Source organism: Callospermophilus lateralis, chromosome 12 (genome assembly GCF_048772815.1).
Source record: "Callospermophilus lateralis isolate mCalLat2 chromosome 12, mCalLat2.hap1, whole genome shotgun sequence".
Classification (NCBI taxonomy): Eukaryota; Metazoa; Chordata; class Mammalia; order Rodentia; family Sciuridae; genus Callospermophilus; species Callospermophilus lateralis.
Genome location: NC_135316.1, coordinates 110917725 through 110942356, shown reverse-complemented (window position 1 = coordinate 110942356; position 24632 = coordinate 110917725). Strand labels below are relative to the sequence as shown.

At 58.7% G+C, this 24632-nt stretch overlaps 1 protein-coding gene across 6 annotated transcripts in view; it reads right to left on the bottom strand.

Moving 5' to 3' along the window:
* Positions 1 to 1565: 1565 nt before the first annotated feature.
* The window catches only part of Atp11a (ATPase phospholipid transporting 11A), a 105150-nt gene continuing 82083 nt past the window's right edge, over positions 1566 to 24632 (bottom strand). Inside the window, exons 19-30 of one of the 6 annotated variants that reach the window (XM_076872589.2) lie at positions 23532 to 23783; positions 22392 to 22566; positions 20811 to 20913; positions 20584 to 20729; positions 20048 to 20107; positions 19103 to 19230; positions 18262 to 18397; positions 13466 to 13531; positions 12077 to 12180; positions 10106 to 10271; positions 6268 to 6371; positions 5085 to 5173 (exon numbers count right to left, since the gene is read on the bottom strand). In XM_076872589.2, coding sequence (XP_076728704.1) covers positions 6279 to 6371; positions 10106 to 10271; positions 12077 to 12180; positions 13466 to 13531; positions 18262 to 18397; positions 19103 to 19230; positions 20048 to 20107; positions 20584 to 20729; positions 20811 to 20913; positions 22392 to 22566; positions 23532 to 23783 — 1429 coding nt within the window. In that variant the 3' untranslated portion in view covers positions 5085 to 5173; positions 6268 to 6278. The other 5 variants (XM_076872591.2, XR_013092890.2, XM_076872587.2 and 2 more) reach the window with 5 other exon arrangements.

The window sequence follows — 24632 nt, the reverse complement described above, 5'->3', positions numbered from 1 at the left end:
TAGACAGCTGGAGGACCTGCTCTGGTCTTGCAGCTGCTTGGGTTAGCCGACCTTGGAACCCGCTCCAACCTGCATCTGCAGCTTTTTAAAACTTTAAATTACTTGCTTTGGGTACTCTGCCATGGAGCTGCCTCGCACCTCCTTTTTTTAAAGGTGAAGATAACATTAAAAAAGTTTATCATAGTAAAAGTTGATTTCAGGTCAAGTTTATCATACAAACACTGTGGATGGGCCAGACCTAAAGCAGAGCACGCACTCCGACCTGCTGGTTCCCATGAGTGTCTGAGACGAAACTGCTGAGGCTGGCCTTGAGCTTCCCGCTTCTACCTCCCCACTGGGCGGACGACATGCGCGTGGTGACGCCAGCCATCTACAAGCTCTGAGTTACAAAAGACCTTTGACAGACACAGGCAGGATGGGCCCAGGATGGAGGCCAGCCCTCCTGCTCCTTCTGTCCCTGGGTGTGCTTGCTGGGCGGGACATGGGCAGGAGCCCATGTGTGGGCTGGAGGGTGTGCTCTGCAGGGCTACCTTTGGGCCAGCCTCTCCCAGGAAGCCAACCTTCCTTGGCTGGACTGCTTCCTACTCTCCCCTAGCCCCAGGAAAGTACAGCTGTCCTTGCCAGAGGGGGGACTGCCCGGGAGGTGGAGGTTGCAGGACTGCACCTGCAAAGGCCCTGGAGCCTCCACACTGGCAGCCCCCGAGTGGCCAGGAGAAGGTCTACGGCAGCAGGCCAAGGAATGTTCCAGATGTGGTCACCACTGCAATGAGTGAAAAGGCAGCTGGACTCGTGGTCCTCCAAGGCCAGACAGCCCCAGGTCTAGAAGTCCACCCAGGGAGCCAGAGGCCTGACTGGGCCTCCAGGACGTCTGTTTGCAGTAGAGCCCTGGCAGGAGTTCGGGGCAGGGGCTCAACACCTGGTGGAGGTGAGGATGCTCTCAGGTGAACGGGGTGCCCAGACCTGGAGGGGTCTGCTCTGCACTTGAGGAGCTCTGCAGGCTGCAGCGTACTCAAGGGTTGGGGAGTCCAGGGTTTGGAGGAGTCGGCAGGGTCAAGGGCCGTGGCACAGGCAGGGGTTGGTGAGCGCATGGTGAGAATGATCCACTAGCTTGAGAAATCCGACCCCGGGTTCTGGGTAGGCCCCTTGTGTCCTCCAGGCCTGGGAACAGAGCTGTCACACTAGCTTTACATGCTAGCCATGGAGGTGGCCCCGGAGGGGATCAGCATCAGAAGAGGTGCAGACACCCCACAATACAGGCGCATGCCAGGCAGCAAGGGGCAGGGCTGACTCCAGTCTGCTTCTGCCTCACCCTGCGCAGATGCCACCCGAGAGTCCTCTCCCAGCTTCCCTCTGCAGGACACCTAAGGACAACTCATGGGACTCTGTGTATTTGTAAGGAGATGGAAGCAGATTTTTTTGGTATTTATTGTGAGAAAATTCATGTCTTCTGCTTGGATAATCTACAGAAAAATCCAATATAATTAAGATCATCAAGTTGTACTTTTGCTACAGAAATAAAAGTGAAAAACAGTAGCATACAAAATAAACTTTACAGAAACGTCTGATTTGGTTTAAATCACAATTTAATTTTTCAAAGCAAGTTAACGAATTATCAGCTGAATGTTACTGTTTGGAGGATGATATATGTTAAATGTACCTACCACATTTGATAATTTAAAAAATAAATTCCAGTGTTTATGATGATGACAGCTATAGATACCGTTCACATAAATACATTTTTGAAGATTCTCTCTTATTACATTACATAGTGAATGGGTATTTTAAATGGTAATGCAGACATGTTATTTTAAGTCAGAGACAATATAGGCATATTAAAATTCTGAGTATCCTGATAAAGTAAAAAATAAAGCTATATAAATTGATCTTAAGATTTTTCTGCAAAAGTAGAATCACTTTCATAATACTTCCAACATACCTTCATTAAAGCTTTGTTTACACAGCATTAGAATGAGTTTCATTCCCACTCACCTGCCCTCTGGTTAAAAAAAAAAGATTGCATTCGCCAACTGATATTTTTCCTGTTTTTAAAGTTACAAATGGGCAATCTCCAAAAGAAATGTAGAATGCGAGGACCTGTAGTTACACTGTGTTGTCAATAAATAACATGGAGGCGAAACAAGAGTGGTTGTTAGTTCCGTGCCGGCCGGTGCAGAGCACACGGCCCTGGCGGTTCCAGGACCCAGGGGCGCGCTTCCTCTGGACCTGACGCTGGCTGGTGCTTGACAACCTGGAGCAGCTCCCCCACTCCCACCCGGAGTTCTCCAGGCAAAGCTGCAAAATGCTCAGAGGCCCACTGAGAGCACCTGCCGTGGGTGCCCAGGGTCCACTCTTTCCAGTTCAGCATCCAGGCCTCCTGGCCAGCGTAGGTGTCCTGGGCATGGCCTTTGGTCTGCTTGTGCTCGGAATGGGTGGGCGGGACTTTGTGGAAGAAGGCGCTGGTGTGCTCAGAAGCACAGGGGCGTGTGTGCAGTTCCCGTGGACCTGGGCCCTGTTGCTCCACTTCCCTGGGAGCATCCTAGTCCAGGCAGGGAGTCGCCTGCAGGCCCGTGTACCTGCAGGGCAGCTTCATTTTTGCAGGGTGAGCTGTGCGCACATGACAGCTCATCTTCCCATCCAGGCCACAGCCCCTCATGGGAGCCTCAGAAGGGGGCTGGGTGCGCAGGATGAGAGAGCAGTGTGGGTGTGCACACGCATGTGTGAGCTCACACATAGGCATGGGACGGGAGAGAATGCGCGTCGCCAGACGGCTGGCAGGAGCTGACGTGCTGTGTGCAGACGGCGTGTGCATGACCGGTCATAGTCACAGGTGATGATTCCTTCCTTCACATGGCAGGAGATTTTCAAAGCTACGAAAAATGCTCACTGCTGGCGTTCCTGCTTTAAAGTTACTGTGCGGAAAACCGAGCCGAAGCGCAGGGCCCCTTCGTGGGTCTCCTCCTCCGTTTCAGCCTGTGCCTGTTTCCATCACTAGACACATCCCTTTAGTAACCTCCCGGGAGTAAGACGACGCAGCGAGGGCCTCACACCTAGACCCGAGGCTCCACTCAGGCAGAACAGGGTTGAGCCCACCAAACCCTCAAGCAAGAATCTCCTATTTTTAAGGCTGAGGGATGGAAATTAACAACAAAACAAAACGGAAAGCAGATGACATTGCAGAGAACCGTGAGGACAAAGCAGAGCAAATCATCGTGACCTTCACATGCCCCCGAACTCACTGCTGCCCCAGAAACACCAGGAATCACAGACATGGAGAACCAAATCCGATCCAGAGATTCACATTCATCAGAAATTGGAACATACAGTGGAATTCTCACCAGAACAGAAACGTAAAGTGGCCACGATTCCATGAACTTAGGCATTAAAGCTCTAAAAACATACTTTAAAAGTCAGATATGTTAACAAAGGATAAAAGAGATATAAAGAGCTATGAAAATAGTTCAGCGCAAAGGCAACTTCAAGATCTCTAAAAAAATATGATACAAACAATCTGTTGATAATCGTTCGGCGAGCCTGTGCCCTGCAGGTGTCACGTCCAGACCTTCCTGGGCTCTTCAGAAGGGCTGCGACGGGCACACACCACTGTCTGCGGGTTAGCGTGGGCCCTAGCCACGCTTGGCTGCCACAGGGGTGACACGGAAGTGACTGGGGCGAGAGCAGGCCAGCGGCAAGGGGCTGGGGGGCACGACGTCCTCTGTCCCCAGCCGGGGAGGCCACCCCTCTTTGGTACAGTGTCCTGCTCTGACCTACCCATGGTGGGGCCACTGCTGTGAGACTAAGGGTTGAGCAGGTGAGACCTCACGCTGCCTGGGAACCGGCACTCCCCAGACCTCTGCTCTTGAGCAGCTGGGGAACAGCATGTCCCCGTCACGGGCCGCTGCATGGAGGGCACTGGCCTTCCTCCCTCAGGCTGAGGCTCCAGCCTCCAAGTGTCTCCTCTAAGACAGGTCCACCAAGGCCATCAGGTAGAGTCTCCCAGAAACAGACCACAGCCCAGGTAGCAGGAGCTCCGTAACACAGAGCCCCCATCGCCTGTCCCCTCCAACACACACCTTGGCCAGGATCCCAGGCAGGAGGGCTGCGAAGGACAGCAGGAGCCACCTGGGGAGGCGCGGAGGGGCTGCTAAGCAGCATGCCCGCTGGGACTGACTGGCTAGGACAGGCTTCGGAGGACCACACCTCGGTACAATGGCAGGGGTGGGTGTCTGACCGCCAGCCAGACCTCTCCCTGCCCTGCCCCGGACCACCACCTTTCCCCAGCACCCCCGAACCCCCTTCCAGGAAGGCGAACTGGCAACTCCCACGTGGGTGTATGGCAGCCAGGGGCGCACACCACGCAGGCTCACGCCATGACAACGTCCTCCTCCAAGGGCAGCTGGTGACAGGAAAGGGGACACGGAATCCCTGCCAAGCTCCCTCCTCAGGAGACTCAGATGTAGTCAGGAGCAACTGCTTCTTAAGGTAGTGGGCAACCGGCTAGGCCAGGCCGCAGGGCTGGGAGGTGGACATGCCCTCGGGGTCAGGCGGGGTGTCCAGCCTGCAGCACCAGGGGGGAAGCGCAGAAGGGCCTGGTGCAGAGGGTGGTGTGTGTGAGCTGGACGGCTGTGGATGGGGGCTGGACATGGAGGTACAGACTAGAGGACGGCTCTTCAGGTGACAGGACACAGAGATGGTGACGGGGTCGACACAGGCCTGGGCGAAGCCAGCCTGCAGCTGCAGTGCAGAGGAGGGGCCAAGGCGAGGTCTGTGTTCACAGTCCAGCTGGAGCTGGAGGCCAAGGGCAGGGGACGAAAGACTGTGGTGTGCTTGCCCCAGAGAGTGGCCTGCGGCCAGGGCTTCGCCTCCTTGGGCACCAGGAGAGGCGCATGAGTGCACAGGCACTAGCGAGCACAGCTTGCAGCGCTGGGCCTGGGCACTGTCCACCGTGGCACGGGCTCTGAGCGGGGCCCCAGCACCCACGCCTCAGGCTGGATCCACAGCAGTTCCCGGAGAGGCCCCGTGGTGGGCACAGCGCCCCGCCCCCCGGCGCACCCCGCCTGCCTTCCTAGGCAGAAGTCGCCCAGGGCAGCCAAGGGCCTGGGGCTCTGTGCACCTGAGCTCTGCAGAGAGGCGAGAGGGAGGAGTCCGGAACCACCGACTCCTGTGGCTGTGAGCTCTGCCAAGACACAAAACAGGCAGTCAGTTCAGGAGCCTGGGAGCAGCCCGTGCTGACCCGAGGCCCTGTCCCCACAGAACTCCAGCCCAGAGGAGGTGAGGGTCCACCCACAGCAGCTGCCGCAGAGGCAACGTGTCTGTCCACGTCTAGAACTACAAACCTCTGTTAGCAGGCCTCTCACATCCCAGGGAGAACCACCTGGGGGGACGTAGGACACACGGTGGTGCCTCCCAGGCCCATCATGATACGCGGTGGAAGCACAAAGGCCCCAGAGACCCTCAAACCTGGAAGTGCTCCCCCGCCCCAGAGGAGGATAGGACTCCCCTGTCCAGGCCAGTATCTAGCCTGGGGGACCTGGGACGATGGCTGACCTCCCCCACTCCCAGGCCCTCAGCCTGCTGTTACCTGATGGAGGTGGCCGTGCTGCTGCGTGACCACCCACTGAGGCCCGCAGCACAGACTGCATCCACGCAGCCGGCGGGGAGGCCAACGGTACCGGTCTGTCCACACGAGGGACGATGCCCGCGCAAAGCTACCTTTAGGTGGGGGCCACTGGCAAACATGGGACTCACTGCAAACCCCGAGTCTGAAGTGCTGGACAATGTGGAATCTTTACAGCCCAAGACTAGCAGATATAGCTGCTGGACAATGGTGGTCAGCTGGGAGCCACCTGGGCTGTGTCCAGTGCGACTGAGCAATGCTCCACTTCTGATGTGGAACAGGATCTGTCCCAACTCGCACCTGAACTGAGCTGCTTCCACCACTGACCAGGAGCCAGCTCTTGTCTGCATACGCTGGACATGGACAGTCGACTGCTCGCATGCTGGGTGGACTGGCCGTGTGTGTGTGTGTGTGTGTGTGTGTGTGTGTGTGTGTACACGCACGCACGCGTGCGCCCTATCTGGTCAGCTTACTCTCAGGCATGTGCGCTCACCTGGGTGGAAATGCACAGGTGTGTAAAGGGTGTGTTCCTTTGTATTGTGAACCTCTGTTATCAACAATGGCACAGCACAGCAAAACTTTGGAGGAAGAACAGACAGTCTGAGAGTCACAGCACACGGGCCACGCCCAGCGGGCAGCGGCCACACCGTTACCTAGCGTGGAGCTAATGACGCCGCGGCTGCGGTAAGAGGTCCTTCAGCAGTGGCCTGTCGCTGCTGGGCATGGCATCCACGGGTGCTCTGTGCTGCATGCTCCTCTGCAAGGCGAGGAAAGACATGACGCCGCAGCCTCCGGCGGGAGGGCGACACCCTCTGGGGGAGGGCTGCGGGTGGCCCTGCGCATCCCGGGCCCTCTGCCAGGGAAAGGCACCGAGTGCACCCTGCAACTCCTTCGGAGCCAGAGGTGGCCCCAGGGCTGCCGCTGGCAGGGTGCGGTGGCAGAGCAGGACGGGAGACTGCACAGGCCACCACAGTCGGTCTCAAGGTCCTGCTCCTACACAGACAGCTCATGGGTGCTTCCAGAACCCACGCTGCATCTGCCTGCTCCCACAGCGTCCCTGCTGCTTCCTCAGCAGAGAGAGGCACTGCCGAGAACTGCCAGGGGGCCGAGGGCATGCCTCCACCTGTCCCATCGCCTCGGCGTCTTGGCGCCTCCCACTCCAGGTCAAGAGCCCGCGTCTGGGACCATTTCGCACCCAGTCTTGCTAGCTCCTCGGAGATGAGGCAACGGGCGTTTGAGAGTCAAGAACCACAAGGTCTGAAGGCAGGAGTCCAGGCAGAAGAGTGAACAAAGGAAGGACCGCCACCCCTCACAGGCGAGGGATGCAGTATGAACCATGGGCCGGTGCAGAGGCAGTGCCACACGGGCACATGCGCAGTGCACATCACTACGCAGAGTGCCAGCTGGGTGCTCCACACAGGGACATGGCGAGGAACCACCTGTGTGAAGGGCCAGCAGAATGAATGTTGGTTCCTCCAAAGTTCTGCAGGATGGCGTGGTGTCACGGCAACAGAGTGCTCCTCTTTGTGGCCAGGAGTGGGTGCAGCAGGGGTCGTGCCAGGTGAGGGTGCCTGGCCAGAGTCTGGCCCTTGCTTGTGCTCTGAAGCAACTCGCTCCTAACCAGCTGCGTGGACAGCTGGGACAGCAGAGTCCGAGTTGGCCTGACCTAGCTAGTTTTGTAGTCCCCTCCTGTGACTCGCTGTAGTGTTCCTAATAATGTCATCTGAAATGCAGTCAAGTATGTAGAATGTGAGCTGCAATCATGTCATTTGTTTTAACAAAGTGTGACAGGACCTAATTAGAAAAACTTCGTTTGCCATTATTTACTTGACCTTAAAAAATGTAACATCTTCTCAGTTAAAAAAACAGTTGAATGTGTGTAAAAGATGAACTAAGAGGAAAGAGACCTTTTCCTCCCGTGGGATCTCCCATCTGAGCCAGGGCAGGGGTGGAGGGGCCCCCGCTGTCCTGACTGTCTCTGGTTTGAGGCAAACACAGACGCTGCTCTCAGGACGTCTCTGGACGCTGCTCGGCTTGCTGACACCTGGGCTCTGGAGGCAAAGGCCTTGGCCAGTGCAGCTGACCCCGAAAGCCAGTGAGCTGCCTGCTGAGAAGGCCAGTGCTCAGGAGAGCACGCGAGAGGCTTTCTCTGGAACAATCAGGCCTTTAAAAAGTGAGGAATTTGATAAAGACGTCCAGCATCAGCATGGCTGTGCCCTGTGACCCTGGGGGGCCTGAGCAAACCGCTCACCCTGCCTTCCTCAGTTTCCCCACAGCTGTGTGGGAGGAGTCTTCTGTCCATCCCCCAGGGGCCATGGAGGGCAGGGCCATGCTGAGACAGTCTGAGGAGCGTCTGGGTGGCTGGTGCTGAGTGGCTGTATCTGAGAACAAGCGTGGACCCTGCCACTGCTAAGGACCCCAGGCAGGCCAGTGGGTTGTGCTGGGGGGAGATACAGCTCACGGTCAGCAAGTCACCGTGCTTCCTAACGTGCTGGCTGGCCTTGACACCAAATTCACCCCGCGTCCTGTGGCCATGATCCCAAGCATGCAGAAGGCAGAGAAGGTCACCTGTTGGTCAGAAACTCAGACCGCTGGAGGTCTGTGAGAGCATAAAGACGGCGGGCTGCTCAACAGAAAGGCACTGGTTCCCAGCCTGCCCGTCCCGCGGTCCGGAGCCCACACGCGGGAGAGGTTTGGACAGGGAGTGGTTATGGAGGCAAAGCAGGCAGAGAAGGGAGGGTGAGGGAAGGAGAGACAAGAGAGCGGTGAGTTGGTTACAGCACACGAGTCCCGAACGCTCGGCCCAGCAGCCAACCTGAGCTGCAGGGCCGGCCGACGCCCGCGCCTCCTGCCTCGCGCCTCCTGCCTCACGCCTTCTGTGCCTGGTTCAGGCTGCTTTCAGTTGGGTGCTCCTCATGGGCCAAGAGGCCACTGCAGCCTGCCACTGCTGGCTGAGGAGGTGGGAAGGCCCTCCAGCAGGCGGTGCCTGCCAACTCTGCCCGACTAGGTGCGTCCAGCCAAGCACCTCAATGTCCGCCAGCACCTGCGGGCCAGGTGGCATAGCTGGGGACCCAGAGGACACTGACTGGACCCTGCTCTCTCGTGGTCAGCCTGCATCTGCTGTTTCCCCTATGCATGGACATGTGTGTCCACCAACGCTATGTGCGGGGTGTCGTCACGAGCACACGTCCTGCAGGGGACCATCAGGGACACGTGTGTCTCAGAGCACCACTGCTGGAGACCCGAGCTCGGCTCCCATCCAAGGGCAGTGCCTCTGGGAGGACACATGGCCTCAGTGTGGACAGCCACTGTGCTTCTCCTCCCATGAGCAGGAGGGTCCAGGCCCTGTGTTCTGGTGTTGGAGGTGGCTTTGTCTCGGAGATACCGAGGTGACACCACAGCCTGTGCGTGTGAGCTGGGCCCCAGGCCCCGGCAGGTCCTGGAGTGGCCCTCCCTACATCCTCACTGAGAGGCCACAGACCTACACGGCTCACAGGACGCCCACCACTGCTGGGCAGAGGCCCCTGTCATCGCTGTGGGCACTGACGTCACCCAGGGCGGCAGGAGGCAGAGGAGGGAGGCCTGGGCTGGTGGCACTGGTCTCAACGTGTTAAGATAGCAGAGTCCTGGGAAGGTTCACAATCCGGGCCCCTTCAACCGCTGGGCTCCGAGATGGGCAGGGCTGGCCTATTTCCCATCCCAAATAGGGCCGCTGGCACGTTCCTCTGCCGTGCACCTCTCTGTGCCATGAGCTCTGCTCCCCGCCAAGGAGCTGTCCTGCCCTACCACGGGCACAAGAATCATTGGGGGCCCGGGGGAGCCTGTCCCAGGGCCCACCTCACAGAGATGAGAAAGTTGCAGGGAGGTAACTTGAAAATCTGTATTTTTAATGACCTCCCAAGGGACTGTGACCCAGCTGGCCCCTAACTGAGGGGTCACCTTCTGCCCTCACTGATGGCCGGGGTCCTGGAGAGGCTGCACAGGTATGGGGCTTGGTGCCTCCCACCCTCCCGCAGTCCCCGGGCAGAGGCCAGTGCTGAGGTTACTCTGGAGGGGAACAGAGGCTGAGTCCTGAGCTCAGCTTCCTTTCTGAACCCACAATTCTGCGTGTCGGCCAGTTTGGGAGTGTGGAGAAAAGGTAGCCCAACACCCAGCAATCCTTCATACAACGTCAACATGTTGAGCCAAATCCACCTTAAAAATGTAATCTAACCTCTAAAGTAATGATTAAATTCAAATTTATATGGATTTACAGAAGATAGTTTATCTTTTCTATTAATCTTTGTTCTCTTTCTTCTCCCAGCTGATTGTTTAGGTCAAATCATCAAATTATACATTGATCATCTTGAATTTTTCCTAATTTAAAGTTTGAAATCATGCATCATTATGAAGCTGATTGGCAAGACCTGGGCTGACCTCTGAACAATCCTGCTACTAACACTTCCCAATTGTAAAGCTAGGGTCGCGTCCCGGCCGGGTTGGGCTCCGTACCTGGGTCCTTTCCGTCGCTGTTGGCCACAGCTGCCTGCACAGGACTTTCTTGAGGACATCCGGGAGGAGGCTGACGGTGATGAGCAGGATGATGCCCAGCCAGGCGGGCCCACTGGACAGCATGTGCATGAACACGTAGTACATCCTCTGATAACTGAGGAACGGCCTGCAGGCAGGGGACACAGCCAGGGCGGTCAGCCCTCTGGGAGGTACACATGGGTCCCAGCGGTTTCCCACGCCTGATGAGGAGCTCGTTTGCTCTGGAGAGTCCCGCTCCTGCTGTGGACAGCACTGGGCAGGGCACCAACTGCCTGCTCTGGAGTGCTCACGCGAGAGCAAATAGGGCAGGACCTTCTACAGCACAGGGTCCTGGCGGGAGGGAGGGCCATCCCAGAGGGAGCTAGAAGCCCCTGAAGTTCAGCTTCAGGACAGCAGAAGAAACAAGAGCAGAGTGGCGACCCCTGGGCCTGGACACAGCCTGCCCCTCACCATAGAGGTGGGGCAGCCCTGACCAGCAGGAGCTCCTGCCACAAGACTCAGCACGGGACGACGCTGGATGTCGGGGTGACCCTGGGTGTCTGTAGGTGGAATACAGGAAACTGAGCACCCATTGGTCAGCCCACCATGACTAGGTCCCTGCTTTCAGGTGGTCTGTGTGTCCTGCTCCGTGGTGCAGGTGCCGCGAGTGGGAAAGGGAGAGGCAGAGCCCACCTCCAGCTAAAGCCAATGGGCACCTCAGGTGACAGTGCTGCAGGTGACAGGGGACAGAGTAGAGTCCTGGGGCACAGAAGCTGCTGGAAAGGCCGGGGTGGGCAGGGCCTGTGCCAAAGGGCAGGAAGTGAGTGATGCGGGAGCAGAACCCAGTTTCAGGCGCACTCCAGCGGAGGCACCCTCTTCCTCCACTCGAGGCCTGTGAACTCTGGCCCGGCTCTGGAGGGCTGCTGGAGACCCTCCCCAGCCACTGCTCCCTCCGCCACTGGATCAGGAGCCTGTGCTGCCAGGAAGGAGGGGCTGGGACAGAGACTATGGCTCCTGGACAGCAGATGTGGACCAAGAGGGCTCTTGGCCTCCCAGTGAGGCCAGCTGCCCAGGGGAGGGGGCTGCGCAGCGTGGCCATCTTTCCCTGCTGCTGCGGCTGACCCTCTACCCGCTCACACTCCTGCGGCCGCCTCAGCTGCAGTGACACTCCCTCCCCCGGCAGCCGGGGATCTGGACCCCAACTCCCTGACTTCCCTGGGGTGACAGGAGCTGCCTGTCACTTGTGTGCATAGCGTGTGACGTGGTGGGACTTGCACACAGCCTCTTGTGTTGAGCAGTCCCCGAGCGAGGCCATGTGGCGGTGTGCACTCTTCTGGGCTCAGGGTAGGTCACAACAGCATGGAGAAGTCACCTCTGCCCTCCAGGGCACAACAGGGCCCTGCCTGCTGCAGCGCTGCCCTGTCCCCACAGAGCCTGTCACAGTCCCATGACTCACTCGCCAGGTCTGTGTATCCTGCCACCAGAGTGTGCAGTGTGCTGTCCTTCTGCATGCCAGGGCCCCGGGTTCAACGTGTCCCCAGAGCTCCTGAGGAGTCTCAACGCCACTCCGTCACGGGCTGTGGCAGAAGGGCCTGGGGAGGTGGTCAGGACATGAGCAAGGCACTTCACGGTGGCATCAGTTGCTTTATGAGAGGACAGTCCAGTGGGCATGCTCGCCCTGTCTTGCCCTGTGAGAATTCCAGTGTCACAAGACCCTTGCCAGAGTCCAGCATAAGCTCAGGGACTTCCAGTCTCCAGGGCCACAAGCCCAGACAACCTTCATTGTTTGTAAACCACTCAGTCTCAGGTATCCTGTTACAGCAGCAGAATGTGTACTGGAGACCTGGATGCAGGCAGGCCCACAGCAGTGCAGGAGGAGAAGGGGACTCACGCCCTGAGCCTGGGGAGACAGGGGATGGCCCATAGTGTGTCAATACGTTCATCAGCTCTTACCAGATGATTCCTCCCCAGAGCAGGGAAAAGACAATGTAGAACAGCAGCGACCCCCAGATGACAAAGTGGTTGATCCAAGTCCAGTAATGTGTGTCCAGAGCCAGCTGCGAGGGAAGAGGGAGGTCAACAGCATGAGGGAGGCAGAAGGCCGTGCAGGACGAAACTGCACAGAACCCAACGGGGGCTGCACACCTCCTGAAGCTCCCTAGGAAAACCTGAACCAGCTCCTCACTTCAACTGAGAAGGAAAGGCCACGCCGTCAGCCTGCCACCAGCTCCCGGCTCCTTGTCCCAGCCCTGCCATCAGCACCCAGCTCACCCACCCCAGCCCTGCCACCAGCACCCAGCTCACCCACCCCAGCCCTGCCACCAGCTCCTGGCTCACCACCCCAGCCCTGCCACCAGCTCCCGGCTCATTGTCCCAGCCCTGCCACCAGCTCCCGCCTCACCCACCCCAGCCCTGCCACCAGCTCCCGGCTCCTTGTCCCAGCCCTGCCACCAGCTCCCGGCTCCTTGTCCCAGCCTTGCCACCAGCTCCCGCCTCACCCACCCCAGCCCTGCCACCAGCTCCCGGCTCATTGTCCCAGCCCTGCCACCAGCTCCCGGCTCACCCACCCCAGCCCTGCCACCAGCTCCCGGCGCACCCACCCCAGCCCTGCCACCAGCTCCCGGCTCCTTGTCCCAGCCCTGCCACCAGCTCCCGGCTCACCCACCCCAGCCCTGCCACCAGCTCCCGGCGCACCCACCCCAGCCCTGCCACCAGCTCCCGGCGCACCCACCCCAGCCCTTCCACCAGCTCCCGGTTCACCCACCCCAGCCCTGCCACCAGTTCCCGGTTCACCCACCCCAGCCCTGCCACCAGCTCCTGGCTCACCCACCCCAGCCCTGCCACCAGCTCCCGGCTCCTTGTCCCAGCCCTGCCGCCAGCTCACCCACCCCAGCCCTGCCACCAGCTTCCAGCTCGCCCGCAGGGGCAACGCCAGGCTGGGGTACGGCACAGAGATGCCTCTGGTCCCTTCCTACTGTCTGCAGGCTGGGCGGCAGGGGACTTCATAGGATGCTACTTGGCCTCAGAGAGCTGGCTTCCCAAGGCAGGAGAGCTGGCTCGGGCTGACCTGCGGGCTCTGGCGGGATGGTCCCTTTGAAAGCATTCTGATCTGAATCCGCCACTGGAGTAGAGACTTCCTCGCTTACTTCTGTCAACTGCAGTTCAGGGACCAGGTCGCCCAGGATCGTGGGGACAGGGTGCCTCATGAGTCTGGGCAGGGAAGGGGAGCTGGGGGTGGCCCTGGGCAGGTGGATCAGCCTCAGTGTGGGTCCATGGCTCAGAGCCACAGGGCGTGAGACTCTCTGAGCAGCCGGCCACGAGGAGGGCTCTGAGAAGACCCACCTTCAGCGTGACGGTGAACACCATGACCGTAAACACCAGCGTCCCGAAGGTCCAGTTCCCGAACATCTGTGGAGAACCGCCGAGTGACCGCCTGCCACGCAGCCCCTCGCTCCCAAGGCCACGGCAAACATGACGCCCAGCCACAGACTGGAGGCTGCGTGGGGCGGGGCCATGGCCTGCCTTGACCTGGCCCTGCCCAGCGCTGCCCAGTGAAGGTGAATCCCCCACAGCTGGGTCAAACAGGCACCTCCTGGCCTCTGCTTTCTGCGGAGACAAGTGACCCAAGTGCCCAGATGCGCTTCTGCCCCGTCTGAGAACAAGCCCAGGACGTGAGAGGCTGCTGGACAGACACTGCTGCTGGGGACAACACTGAGAAACAGCCAGGAGTGCCGGACACACGGGCGACAGGGAGCACACTGTCCAGCACCTCAGGAAAGGGGACAAGCAGACACACGGGACAGAGCTGGACAAGGGCCGCCCTTCCAGTGGCCAGATGCCACAGACGCCGGCCACCGAGCGCAGGAGGAGGGAGCACCAAGTGGGCTCACAGCTGCCCTCCTCTAGCAGTGGCCTTGGAGGACGGCGGGAAGTGCAGACACGTCCAGCCTCAGACAACACACCTCCAGCAGAGACAAGGCACGCAGAGTAAGAGATGCCCCTCCCAGGGAGAGGTCAGTCGCAGGGAAGCCTCGCCTCCAACGGTGGCCACCGTGAAGGTCCTGTCCTCCGTGAGTGGCCCACACCCAGCCTGTGGGGTGCTGGAGCTGTGTTTCTCAGGAATGCCCCTGGCCCCACTCTAAGGCAAAACCAGAGCCTGTGTCACAAAGGACCAGAGGGCTGGATGCAGTGGCCTTCCAGGGCAGATTTCACCTAAGATGCCCAGCCAGGGCCACACCCAGCAGCGACTTCTGTGAGGTCCACGCAGTGAGCAGGGAGGCACTGGGGACTCTGGGGCACACGGGCTGGGACTTTGGGAGAGTCAGCGCTCGGTGCCGGGGCCCCAGCGGCACAGCTGCTCACCACACCCTGGGCTCGTGCCCTGGTCAAGTCAGCCTCTCTCCTTGGATGGGACAACACAGGCAAGCAAAAGCTCAGATCTGCACCCGCAGAGCCCCTTGGCCAGGGCACCACGCCCGCAGGGCATGCCTAGCTGTGCCTGGGATGTCTCTGGCACCTGCATCCACTGGGCAGAAGCCAGAGGCACTCTGAATGCCCAGGACGGTGCCCAGGGAGACCCTGAGTGGTCCCGAGGCTTCCTGCCTGGGTTCACGGCCTCTTTTGGGGCTGGCCTGCACCTGGGGCCTCACGCAGGGGAGGTGTGTGTCCTCTCTGAGATGCCCAGCCCACCTCATCGTTAGGCAGGGAGGTCTCAGCCTGAGACCAGCTGCGGCCTGGCACCACTTCCCAGGGCACCTGGCCAAGGGTTGGAGCAGTGGTGCTGAGCGACTGCTGGGGCCCTGGGGAGCCGTAGGGAGAGAGGGGCTCCCTGTCCTCCCACTCCCACTTGTCGGAACCGCAGATGTCTACAAAACCAGATGACAGCACATCATGCCACGTCCCGCAGAGCCTCGGCAGCCGCACACCCGGAGGACATGCTGGGCCGGGGACGGAGGCGGCCCTCCACCTCACTGCCATGCCTCCTCAAGGGGCTGGCTGATGGCAGTCCTAGGGAGACGCGTTAGGCCTCTGGCTGGGGTCCACTAAAACATGTGAGCCACCATCCATTTTCACAGGTGGACGGCAAGGCTCAGCTATCTTGAGACCTGAGCTGCGAATTTCAGCCAGGAACCCGGGAAGTGCTGAGCACCAGCCCTCTGTGTCCACAGCCCTTGGCCAGGTCACTGGGTGGCGGGCACGGAGCTCCTCTGCTGTGGGCTCCTGATCTCATCTGCTTTCAACAGGAGCCATCTGGTAGCTACCAGCGGTCCTGGTTGAGAGTCTGGGGATCTTGGGTGGGAGGTGGATGGGCCCCCAGGACACAGCTGCCTTTGCTGGCAGGCTGTCAGAGGGACGATCCGACCCCCAGCGACACTCCTGACTTCTCAGGACCCGTCCTAACATGAGGGCACACCCCTCAGCCGTGGCCAGCACCTCTGCGGCACACCCCTGCATTCCTGCACCAGCAACCCAGGGGACGGAGCCTCTGGCCGTCACGGGTCTCACTGCCCCTCCCTAGCCAGGTTCCCATCTTCACGGGGCGTCCACTCGGTCCTCCTTGCCTCTCCGACACCTCTGAGGATGAGCATTCTCATAGGACGCTCTGCTTCACACCTTCCAGCACACCAATGTGCCTGTGTGGGGGACGCTCCCCCAAAGTACGCCTCTGCTTGGAGCGGTGTGGCCGCACTTCCCCCCCCGACTGCTGGCCTCCCAGCCACCCCTCCTGGTCCTCCTGGTCTACCATGGCCTGCTCTGAACCCCAGCGTTCAGCAGGAACCTGCCACGCAGCAGGGATGATGGCAGTGCCTTGGGATCTGCGCTGTGAAGTCCAGGTGAGGCTTGACCATCAAGACAGACTTCTAGACTGCTTGTAAGATGCACCTGGGCCACGGGGAATGCCATCAGAGAACGTCTCATTGCCAAGCTGCAACCCCAGAACCAGAGGGTCGCTGCTGGGAGACGCGGAGTTCCTGATCTCTGCAGACCCTGCCTGACACTGCTCCTATCTGGCGGTGAGCGGGCTCTGGACTGCCCAGGACACACGCACATGCTGGATGCAGGCCGACAGGGCTCCCTGAAGGCCACTGGGGCAGGCACATCACGCATGGGGTGGCCTGGGTCATCCTGACCCTGAACTCCTGGGCGGCCCTGAGTCACCTCTGTGGTTGTTGGGGACTGTGGTCTTGGATGGCTGTGCAGTCTCAGCCGTGGGGGCCTTAGGGGCCTGGAGCAAGCCTGCTGGGGAGTCCAGCACAGAACGTCCCATAACCGGGTGGGCACCCATCGCCGCCAGGCACCTCCCAGTTCTTAGGTGAGGAGACTGCATCCTGCACCTGCTGTGACAGCCAGTGAATGCAGCTGGGGCCACCCATGTCCCCTGAGGCTGTGTGGCTGCACATGACGCCCTGGGCTGCCCCCACCTTGGACTCTTTCCGACCCCATTTCAAGTTCCTGTGATGTGACAAGGGGCAGGGAGTACAAGGTAGGGACATGTTGCTGAAACACCTCTCTCAGGAGACAAGGGATGCAAGACGTGGGGTCCCCAGAGGTAACAGTGGCGCCCCGGCCAGTGGCAGCACAGCCTGGCTGGAGAGGACGAGGGGGCCTGAGGAGTGCCGGCCGGTAGGCCTGAGCAGCAGCTGCCCTGCCTTTCCAGGGAGAGCAGCTGTGTCCTCCCCTGACCAGAGGGACGCATGCAGGGCCTGCCCGCACCACCCCTGACCTCTTCATGGTGGAGAGTCCTCCACTGGTCTCCTCGACCTCTGTTCTAGGAACGTCCAAGAGAACAGGGTGCCGTCAGTACAAGGCAGAGGCCAGCTGGGACGTGGAGCCAGTGATGACTGCCATGCCACCCACATGCCACTACCTCCCGAGATTGAGGTCCAGGACAGGAGCCTGTGTGTCCAGGACACAACAAGAGGCCTGAGCCAGGGAAAAGGCCCGGGAGAGGGAAGAAGTAAAGAGCTCTGGCAGCCACAGTGATGGTGGGGGCCGTGCAGGAACCACACAGGCTGGCAAACCAGGGCAAGGAGTAGCCGCAGGGACTGAGCCCCGGAGCAGCAGCGCAGCCTCAGCAGGCTCCAGGATGGAACTCACAGAAGAAGACCTGGCCACGGGAGAGAGCAGCCTCTCGGCAACGAGAAAGCCAGTGAGCGAACAGACCCTCAGGACTCACGGCAGGGCCTCTGTGTCCCCCACAGGCTGCGGGGCAGACACGGGCCACCAGGGGAAGACGGTGCCGGGGACGGGAATGAAAACCTTCTGTTGGAAAGCTGCCCTCCAACGCAACTAGGAATGCCAGCCCCGTGTTGGGACCCTGGGGGACCACGCTGGGCCCAGGGCTGTGACCCTCAGGGAGGACCACACTGGGCCTAGGGCGGGCACCCTCAGGGACACTCTGGAGTCTGCCCAACACCCTCAGCTCCCTGGCCAGCTGAAACATGCCCTCAGGCCTCTCATCCCTGCTGACTCTGCCCTTCATCACCATGAAGAGGGTTCAGATCCACAAGCCTGACACAGACCTGGGTGGGCGGACAGGGAGAGAGATGGCCGGAACACACAGGCCTCTGGCCAGTAGAGGGCAGGAGAACTGACAGCATTTCTACCCACAAAGCACACAGTAGAGGTCACATGTGAAAATATTTTCGAGAAATATTTTAATTGCAGTGCACTCCAGAAAACACAGAGGAAGGACAAACCCACGGTTCTTACCATGTGTGTGTTGGTGGTCACTATCTGAGGGTGAAGGAGGCGAGTAGCAGAGAGAAAAAAGCAAGATACAAATAAAACAGACCCCCAGGAAGCACGCCAGTGTCAAGCGCCCGTGACGCACCTTGCTCGCCGCGGGGCACGGCCTGCTCGGGCACGCTACGCCAATGTACCCCGCGCCCGGGAGTGCTGCCAATGCCACAGTGGCACACTGGCCCTGAGGTGGCCATGGAAGGAAGGCCACACAGCACGCCCGGGAACCCCAGAGGCCCTGCCCTGCTGCCACGTGACACCCTGGACGTGTCTGCTGGACACACAGACGTCTGCGACCCACCCGCAGGGCCTGGGAGCCCTGCTGAGCTACTATTCTCACAGCGTGATCACATGGGGTGAGGGCTCATCCTCAGCCACCAGAGTACAGTACTGACCTGTCCACCGCTGGTCACGACTGTGTTTTCAAACATGAAATAAGCACCAAAGAAAAACACCAGCGCATCAAATAGCCCCAGGAAGGTCCAGTAGGTGAACACCCTCCAGCGGAGCAGCGCGTTCTTGGCGATGTCCCTGTGGGAAAGGGAAGGGGACAGCGTTACACAAGGCGACCCGTGTGGCTGCACCACTGCACTACCGCACATGCCTGACCCCCAAACAGGGTGGACACAGGCCACCTGAGGAAGACGAGAGTGTGGTGAGAGACTCCGTGCCCTGCGGTTCCCAATGTGCAGGCTTTGGGGAAACCGCATGAGAGCACGTGGAGTCTCCCTGGGGTACGCTCCGCAACCACCTGTGAGTCTAAATTGGAGGAAAAATACATGTTTAATTTAAAAAGACAAACGGGAACATCAAATCTGCCAAAGATCCTGAATGGCAGTTCTGAAATAACAGAAAAACATCTTTTTTTTATTAATTACATTTTTTTTAAGAAGAAAAGATCACACTGAAATCAGATCCACCAACATTTCTGAACAGAACACTCTTGGTTCTAAAGGGTGATCCAGGCCATGAATTCATGGTCACAAGAAGACTGACATCCTCATCCCTAGTTCTCCCACAGTCATCAAACAGACTGGCCTGACGTGCGTCCCCTCTGCGCCATCTCTGACCTGGGGGCGAAGGCCACACTCCTGCTGGAAGGGCTCCTGGAGGCAAGCGCACAGTACATTAACATCCCCAGGTTTGAACACGTCTGCAGGTGCTGACCGGAAGGGCTGAGGCAGTCCCTGGGTGCTCCTGGGCAGGGAAGGGCCACTGGAATGGGTGGGGACCCACCTGTACAGCGAAGGGTCTCTCTTGAGCACATCGATGCCCACGTGCTGCTCCATCAGGCTGTACAGCAGAATCGGGAGGGACGTGAAGCTGATGTTGTAGAGGGTCAGGTACGCGGTGTCGTACAGGGTCTGGAGGAAGAGGGCGTCCGCTGACCACCTCACTTCCTGCATAGACTGCTGGTGTCCTCTTTCATTTAACACAGAGAACCACAGCTGGGCACAGAATGTGCCCACAGTGTACCCAGAGCCACCCTTGCAGGCAGAGGGGACAGACAGCATGACTACAAAGCCTCACAGGGCCAGGACAAAGCTGCAGCTGGACCCTCCTGGCTCTGACCCACCCATTCTGTCACTGCAGATTGCCAAGTGGGGAGAAAAGGAAGAAGAAGTGGAACAAGGATTTGCAGTTCTGACAGCCACCCTCCAGATTCATCTGCCTGGTCCTGGATGCTTCAGAAAAGCAGCTGGCACACTGTGCACTGGCGCACGCAGGCGTCACCTGAGAAGCAGGGCTGAGGAGCCCCTCAACCTGTCCCTGTCCCCGTCCTAGGCTACCACCCCTGCCCCTGGCACACTGCAGGGCCTCTGGCCCCAAGGATGACCAGACACCATGAGTACCTCCAGTGTGTGGCTAATCCTTTCAGTGTGGGCCCTACACCCCAAGTTGGGGGCTGGGAGGTGGGTCCTGCATCTCCAACACCTGAGGCCAGCAGACCCGCCCAGAGGCTCCTCAGCACTGTGGCCTGTGCCTGATCCCATACCCTGCCTGCTGACGGGCCCCGGGCAGTGGGAGGGACAGTGGGAGGAACAGTAGTGAGCTTGCTCACTGTCCCTGTGGCAAGGTGGCCTGGATGTCCCAAAGTCTCTTCTCCCCACTGCAGCCACCCTCCAGGGAAGGGGAGCAAGGCAAGGGCAAGCCCCTGACTTAGAGGACGTGAGGACTGACCTGTTGTGAAAACCCACAGAAGAACTGGTACAGAAACTGGGGGAAAATGAAGCAGACGTTCTGAAAGGCAAGCCACAGGCCGTTAGGTCAGTGACGGTCTCCGGAGGAGCAGAGCCTGTCCTAGGGCTGGGCAGCCGCTGCCCACAGCACCTACTCTGTGTGGGGACCAACCCAGATGTGCTCGGTGTCCTGCAGAGGAGCACGGAATGGGCTTTGGAAATTCTCTTCTCGTTTCAGTGGCCACTAAAACCCTGCTCTGGCTGCGGTGACGCAGACCGTGTGCAGGGACTCTGTTAGGAAGGGGTCAACAAAACCAGGAAATAAGCTACTGCCCAGGGAGCGAGGCTCTTGGAAGAGGTACAAATGGTGCCCCACAGGCACCCCACTGCCGGAGCCGACAGCTCCACAGTGAGATCTGGTGGGGAGGAGGTGCTGGGGAGCCTCCCGTGGTGAGAGACGCACCCCTCCTTCCTGCCCAGGGTCAGGCTGTCCTGGTGGTACATGCGGCCCGAGGGGGAGGTGCGGAGACTGCCTACCTTGTAGAAGAAGTACTGCACCAGCTCAGAGATCCTGATGTAGTAGAAATGCCCGTGGACCAGAAGCATCTTCTTCAAGTGCTTGAACTTGGGTATCGCGTAGTCGCTGTTGCGCGCCGCCTGCCGGCCTTCCTTCCCAATGACCCCTGCGAGCATGGAGAGTGAGGAGCCAGCTGGGAGCCAGCCCAGCCAGGGCAGCCTCCTGTCGCAGCCTCCCCCTGGCTCACCTATGCCCACGTGGGCCTCCAGGATCATGCTGACGTCATTGGCGCCATCACCGATGGCCAGGGTGATGGGGTGCTCTTTTGAAAATTTGATCAACTTAACAATCTAGAAAAGATAACAAAATTTACTCCTCTGCTTTGTCTGCCAGGGTTATTCCCTAACAGTACACATAGTGGCACACAAGGGTGGCACACAGAGGCAGAGCTGAGGGTGAGCCGAGTCCAGGAGGGGAGCGCTGCTGGCTTGGAGCTAATTCACCATAGCCTGCTTCCCTCTGTACAGAACGTCATCCCTATTTGGAAACCAGCAGAATAAAGTGAGACGTGGGAGATACGATGGCGACAGGCTGTGAAAGGGCCATCAAGTGAGCTGCATGGCTGGCCACGACTCAAATACCAGGGCAGGTGCCAACTCGGCTCCATGAGCAGGTCTGCAGAGCTGGGCTGGGTGTCAGGTGGCGAGTGTAAAGAGCGAGCCGTGGTTCCCCAGCTATCTTACTCTTCAAAACTGTCCTGTGCGCAGACCTGACCTGGCACCTGTGTGCACTGAATGACTTCTAGGGTTCCAAGCTTTCTCTGTGGTCTCCCCCACGTAGGTGCCAAGTGCACTGGTGTAGGGGGTGAGACTGAAAGATGGGAAGCAGGTTTCAAGATGAGAGACTGGCATGCAAATTCAATGTAGAAAGCTTTTCAAAAGCCAATTGAGAAATTAGAACTGGTACAGAAAACCTTAGCTGCATCCGGGAAGTAACTGAAACAGATTGAGTGGAACATATTAGAGGAGGGAAGGAACGAACGAAGTAAGTTCATAGCAAACAGGATGCACATGATTCCTGAGCCTGGGGCACCTTCTCTGAGAACTGCCCAGGGAGGCCCTGGCTCTATCTTAGTGAGAGGTGAGTGTCACACACGTCACGTGCTGACAATCAGTCCTTGCACTTGGTTCTTAGAGTTTATGCAAGATTTATTGACCTTAACCACTGGGCCAATCTGAGAAGTTGCAGATTTCTTTAATGAACAGTTTAGATGCTGACCTATTGTATCTAAGATGTGCTGTGATCAAGTTGGGGCTTCAGGTCTACTGAGTTTGGAAAGACACCATGTTTACATGTAGTTCCCATAACGCATTTAAAAGGCAGTTAGAAGTATTTTGGAAACACTTCAGGTGTGTCTCTCATAAGAACTCAAGGGGGTAGGACCAACGTTTGGAGCTGGACTGGCAAGAGTCCAATTTGCATACTCTGGACACGTAGGCCAGCTGGTAAGGTCAGGACCTACTCATCCCGCTGGGTTGAAAGCCAGAGCACTGATGACTGTGGATGGCACACAGCAGGGACTCAGTAAAGGCCAGTCCCCTCTTTTCTTCATTTCCAGGAGGGAGCCAGCACCCTCCTGGCCACTGTACCTGGAAGGCCCGCCCTGGACTCCACACTCACTAGTTAGGGAGGGTGACTGAAATCTCTGCCATTCCTGCCTCTGTTTCTAAAGGTGCCATCACACTAGGTTTTCTAGGAGTTGGGGCTGAGGGACCTCGGACAGGGCTGGAATTTCAGCACGCATCTCTGGGCCACGAAGGGAGCGCACCTGGGCTTTCTGCAAGGGCGCCATCCGGCAGCAGAGCACAGCACTGCAGTTCCGGCAGATCTCCAGGAAGAGCTCTCGGTAGTTGCTGGAACTGCCGTCCTCTCGGGGCTTCATGATTAATGACAGCGCCGCGCCATCAATAATTAAACCGTAGTCCTGCATATCCGCTGAGAGTCTGTTAGGCCACACAAATAAGAAAGATCACTCAATCGCTAGATCCACGTTTTAGAACCTACAGGTGCTGCAACCCCCCAGGACTAAGCGGCTGGGCCTCCACTTCATCAAGGCGAACTTCGGAGCACTGCATGTAACAACTATGACAATATTTTAATGAAATGTTCTTGTTTTCCTCAGACAGAGCCACAGCACACGTTTCTGTGCTTCATGGGAAGCTCTGGGAACAGGGCCTCTGTCTGTCAGCCTACCCTGGGTCCAGATTCCTGAACCCCGTCTGTGTGTACAGCTCACAGCCACAGGCTCCCTGCCCAGTAACCCAAGCTGATGAGAACAGGGGTGACACTCTCTTTGTCAGCCTTCAAAATGACAAATACCCCCAATCCCCAAAAGCATCTCAGGCACAGAGAACTATCCTCGTCTATCTATGAATAATTTAAAATCTGCCTTTGATGAGAGCTCGCATGCTCTGCCCACACTAATGGGAGTCTAAAACCAGCTGAACGAGCCCCATCTCAGAGGACGGCCGCAGGCCAGCAGGGCAGCCCTGTGCACTGTCTGTCAGACTGCCGGACATCCCAGCACGCTGCCTCGCCCCAGACAGACCACCTGCATTATTGATACCCCGGCCTGCCTGGATGCTCTCTCTGGCATCTGCCGCAGAGCCCCTGAGTCTTAGAAGCAGTCAAGAATCATCCCAATGAAAACACTTTAAAAACAGAAGAAGAAAAGAACACTTGCTCAACCTGCCTTCCCGTACCCTCAACCCTGCCACAGTCTGCACCTGCACCTCCACACAGAGGAGCAGGGAGACATGTCGCAGTCCCCGACTGGGAGGTCCATGGCTCAGTCCCAAGTTCAGCCTGACCAGGAGGCCTGGTGCTCGTGCCCTCAGGAGACCCAGGTCCCTGTCAGGATGAGGAGACCCAGGACTTGCCAGTGCAGGCTGGGCAGGAGGCCACCCACCCTGAGAAGCTGTCCCTGGTCAGGCTCCCGCTGCAGCGCAGGACGGTTTTGCTCAGCTCGAACAGGACGTCATGCAGACTCTGCTCCTCGATCCGCTTGGTGGTGAGCTCGAGCAGCTGCGTGTTCCTCCGGAAGAGCTTGCAGGCGTAGCAGGTGGCTGCAGCCGTCTCCATCTTGTCCCCGGTGAGCACCCAGACCTTGATGCCTGCCTTCTGCAGCGCCTCAATGGTGTCCGCTGCTTTCTCCTGCAGCCTGTGGGGGAAACCAGCAGGTGGGCCCCAGAACACAAAGGCCAGGGAGAGGCTTCAGGAGCTGAGGCTGCAGAGGGATGAGCTGCAGAATCCAAGCACGAGGCGGCTGCCGGCCATCTCACCGCGGCATTCATGGCGCTTCGTGACACCAGCAGACAGGCCAGACGGAGCGTCCAAACACTGTCGCCACTGGCCAACCTCCAGTTCTGTCCAGCTGAAACCCACCACGTGGACAGGGCAGCAAGCACTGTGAGGAATCCTCGTGGCCCATGGGGAATGGTCTCTCGCAGGTAAACGGGGCGTGGGGTGGTCGCAGGAGTCACTTCAGTTCTTTTGCTACAACCTGCTCTGTCTGACTGCCTTTTACCAAACTGGAACCCCAAACCCAAGTCACACCACGTCCTGAGGGTGCTGGCCGTGTCTATAGGCCAGATGCCCTCTGACGCACGTGGGGGCTTCCCTTCCTGTCTACCATGGACCATGGGGTCGGGCTGCACCGCCTCCCTCCTGCCAGCTGGCCGAGGCTCACTGCGAGGACACTCTGCTGACACTGTCAGCCTGCGCCAGTCTGTGGGTGCTGGTGGGGTCACAGCCACGAGTGTCCCACCCAGTGCCTGCCGTCCCCTCCAGGTCTGAGAGCCCTGATTGTTGGAGGTGGGACAACACACACTGCTCCCACACAATGCGGGTGGGGGTCTGGGCTCAGGTGAAGTGCAGCGACATGCCTGGACTCTGGGAGGAATTTCCTGAACAGGACTGTCCAGGTCACACAATCACAAATCACAGAAAGCAAACAAACAAACAAACAAACAAACAAACAACCCCAAAACCCTCTAATAATAAGTATTTA